General features: G+C 39.9%; 1 protein-coding gene across 1 annotated transcript in view; it reads left to right on the top strand.

The window, feature by feature from the left end:
- Positions 1-317: 317 nt before the first annotated feature.
- TPH2 (tryptophan hydroxylase 2) overlaps positions 318-4,120 on the top strand; it is a gene marked incomplete at its 5' end in the record, with an annotated part of 50,765 nt that continues 46,962 nt past the window's right edge. The window contains 3 exons of the mRNA XM_009871635.1: positions 318-470; positions 2,706-2,889; positions 2,991-3,091. Coding sequence (XP_009869937.1) covers positions 318-470; positions 2,706-2,889; positions 2,991-3,091 — 438 coding nt within the window. The remainder of the gene's footprint in view (positions 471-2,705; positions 2,890-2,990; positions 3,092-4,120) is intronic.

Genomic DNA, 4,120 nt, shown 5'->3' with positions numbered 1-4,120 from the left:
TTACATGACAACATTAGTTGTAATAAAACATTGCCTTAATAATATAATCATATGTGTATCTCAAACATTCATATGCTTTTCCTTAAGGCTTTTTTTTATGGACTGGCCCCTTACACAGTCATCTGTAACAGTTGCATTTGACCTGTGGTTCTGGTTTTAAGTAAATGCATTACCTTTTGCATTAAGTTTGGATGAGTTCCTTTGGAGTTCCATTTGAGTTCCATTTTCGAACAAAAATTTCTCTTTGCGTAAAAAGACTTGGTTTTGGGAAATGCCTGTTCGCACCTGAGATGATGCTCTCCTTTATCCATTTGTAGCTGAACAGATCGAGTTCTGGGAAAAATGAGGAAAAGAAAGGAAATAAGGGAAATGGGAAAGGTGAATCTGTTTCTGAAGGTGGAAAGACAGCCGTGGTGTTTTCCTTGAAGAATGAAGTTGGTGGACTGGTGAAAGCTCTCCGACTTTTCCAGGTAAAGCTTAGAAATTGTTACGGTGACCAGACTGAGGTCAGGTTGTTTGTTGGTGTAAATCTAACCAACCGTGGCAGAAGCATAGAGTGTGGTTACACCACAGAACTGAATAAAAGTAACTTAATAACTGACAGACCATTCAGCAAAGCATTTTGGGCTCATGAAGGGTTTTCTGGTTTAAAGAGTGACGCTGACGTTGACAGCATTTGCTTTAGATTTCCCATGTGTGATTCTCAGCACGGTAAATTAGGTGTGAAGTTGTCTGTGTAGGCCACGATGAAAAGAGGCACTTTCAGAGAGCAGTTCAGACTCTAAATGACATACAGTCAGGAGGTGGTGGCAGCCTTGTAGTGGGACAGTGTTTGACCATGAAGTTAAAGACTCCTCTAAGAGCTTGCAGGGTCAGGGCTTTACGTGTCTTAACTGGAACGTGGTTGTGAAGTGTTGGTTCCCATATAGATCCCTGTGCAGTCGGGGGCTTTCAGTGCTGGTGCTGCACGTAGTCTGCTTGCCTTATTACTAAATGGAAGAGGGCTTGGAGGCACATCTGAGAATGGTTAAAGCAAAGCAGCAGGATAAAAATCTTGGGCTGTTCAGTCTGTGCAGGGCAGTGAAGAGAAGGTTAGGAGGTGGCTTGGAGCTGAACTATCAGAAGGGTGTGAGTTCGGGAGCACTGGGCAATGCCAGTCCTAACTCACAGGAGCTGGCTCTGGGAGTAGATTCCCAAGGCTAATGTAGATACTTAAATACCCCAGCCAAGGAAGAGAGGTGGGTCAGACGCACAGGAGGGAGGCTGCTGGAGAACAGGGTGTTTGACAGAAAGAGGGAAAGCCTAGGTGAGCCACTTGGTTTCACAAGAGGAGTCACATTTTCAGTGCAGCTTCTCTCCAAGGGTTGTCTGACTGCAGCTCTGCCTTAAATGCTTGAATGGGTTCATCTCTGAAATCTTGGATTTACACATCGACTCCCCCTTCTTGGGAATGGGCATATAACTCACTCTGGTCTCTTAAAACGTGGCTGGAAGGTGTTGCAGAGAGGTCACCTCCATTCACATAGTCCCTTAACAATCTGAGTACCATGAGGAGGAGCGCGGGGTTTTGTTCTCAATTTAGGGTAGATCAGTTTGTTACATGAACGGGTTAACTAAGGACGTACACTGTGTATGTACCTAGTGAAAGTATTTTGTGTATATATCCAGAGGTGTAAAAGCAGAGACGGCTGGCTGGCTGCAGCAGAGGGGACCTTCATCTGAAATGGATGTTTATGTAGAATCTAGCAGGTGGGTGGAAGTACAGGCACAGAGTTCTCGTTTGGAGGTCAAAAATGTTTTGTTGGCTTCACTGAGTAAGCAAAAAGATAGTTGTGAGAAGTAAGATTTGCTGTCTGGCAAAAAAGGCAAAAATCAGAATGAATAGCAGTATCAGTTGAAAGCAGTCAGCTAGTCCAGACTCCTGTTCTGAAGCAAGATTATCATGACACTATGTCAGGTCAGCCGTAACACCCTGTGGTTATCTGTCGTTGGATGACACCCTTGGCAGACCAATTAGCTGGGGTAGGAGATAGCCCATGGGAAAGTTTTCATGCTAGAAGTGTTTACACAGTTGTGTTTGTTTGCATCATTTAGTTTTGATGGGGACATTATAATAGATGATAAATTGAATTAGATTTTAATTTTATTACTATTAACACTGTGATTTATTGGTAATTACTGTAGGGAGGATAGATGAGGATTGATATACAGTTACTGTCACAAAAATATTTTCTTCCTCAAGTGTTTGTAGGAGATACTAAAGTAATATATGTTATTAAACATCTGCTTAAAGAAGCGCACTCAAATATAGTTAAATTAACATTATTAGGATGCATATTGACTAATAAAATTGCATTAGAATTTAATATTAATAGCAAAGATAAAGATAAAATTGCATTATTTTTAAAACTTATGATGTTATACTGTCCTCTGTACAAGATGATCTTGGTAGATGAAATGTAGTTGGTAGATGAGATGTAGTTGACTTTCTTCATTAAAGATAATAGTTTTTTTTTGCTTTCAGTACACAGATTTTTTTCTCTTCAGTATTTGCTAAGCATCACTAATTGTGTAAATACAAAGTGAGTACTTTCAATGAAGATGCCTTTTAGTAACTGGGAAGAACTTTTCTAAGGAATATGCCATCAATATTGCCCTTCTAGCTGGTATGTCTGTATTTTATCTCTTATTTCATCTTTTCTCAGGAGAAGCACGTGAGTATGGTTCATATTGAATCACGAAAATCGAAGAGGAGGAACTCTGAAGTGGAAATTTTTGTGGACTGCGATTGCAGTAAAAAAGAATTTAATGAACTAATCCAGTTGCTCAAGTTTCAGACTAATATTGTATCTCTCAATCCACCAGAAAACATCTGGACTGATGAAGAAGGCAAGTTTTATATCACTTGGTTTAGACATTGACAAATGTTTTGCCCAGGTAGTTCTGTAGTCTTACAGTCCAGTACATTCAACTCACATTCTGTCTTCTAGATCTTGACTGTGTCCCTTGGTTCCCTAGGAAGATATCTGAATTAGACAAATGCTCACAGAGAGTATTGATGTATGGATCTGAGCTGGATGCAGATCACCCTGTAAGTGTAACATAAAATTGTCTTGTGGATAACTTGTTCAAGTTGTTTGCCAGTCAAATAAAAGTCTGTTGACTGCTGATTCTGAGTACTTTTTTGAGCTTATGTTTTTCAGAAAGTGGAGATTCAGTGAATTAAATTTTCTTTTTCTGTAGTAGGACACTCAGGAAACTTTTTCCTGTTAAATAACCATATTCCCTTTTCTACTGCTTTCCTTTATATGTTTTTTAAAATTAACTAGTTGATAGAAAGGTTTCAAACTCTGAAGAGTTTATGTCAGTGTGACCTTCAGTTCTGCCACAGGTAGCTCTTAGGTAAGAACTCATACTAACCGAGGTGTCAGAGAAGAAAGAATTATGAAGGAAGACTTTCGTGGGCACTCAGAAGGTAATTACAAAATAAAGCAGACCAACATGTTCCTGTTTCTGCATGAATGCAGCAGATGAGAAGATGTCTCACATTGTTTCCCAACTTTGGTGACAGGAGACAAGCCTGCGTTTCACAAAAGCTGTAACTGCAGCAGTGTTGAATGCACAGTGCAAAAGGCAGAGACAGATTTGCTATTGTTTTATTTATCTTTGACTGGTGCCAATAAATGCTTGCCCTCCGAGGTTTTAGATGACAGATGTTTGCAAGCATTTGTCTTACAACATTTTCGCTTGTTACAAATCCAAGCTTCTACATCTAGACCACTTGGCTGAAAGATATTGGTGGTAGCTAATTGTATTAATTCCTAAAATAGGCTGGATTAAACTGGTATTGTAGGAAACTTCCAGCTGAAAGGAAGTAGGTAATGAACTGAGATATCTGACCATAAGACTGTCTTGTAGTAGAATCAGATTAAACTCTAGCTGTAGGTTATAGTCTCCTTTGGGTTTTGTCACACACGTTTTTGTTGATATTGTCCAAGATGAAATGGCCTTGAAGAGTTTGTAAGTGACTGCAGAAAGATCTTTCTAGTGATGTATCTGCATACCGTGGTACTACAGTGCCTGTGTGGACTCCTCTCTGGTGACTGCCCTGCTGAGGAGA

This window comes from Apaloderma vittatum, unplaced genomic scaffold (genome assembly GCF_000703405.1).
Source record: "Apaloderma vittatum isolate BGI_N311 unplaced genomic scaffold, ASM70340v1 scaffold2896, whole genome shotgun sequence".
In the NCBI taxonomy this organism is placed as follows: Eukaryota; Metazoa; Chordata; class Aves; order Trogoniformes; family Trogonidae; genus Apaloderma; species Apaloderma vittatum.
The sequence above is the reverse complement of the archived record's forward strand: the minus strand, read 5'-3'. Positions and strand labels throughout refer to the sequence as shown.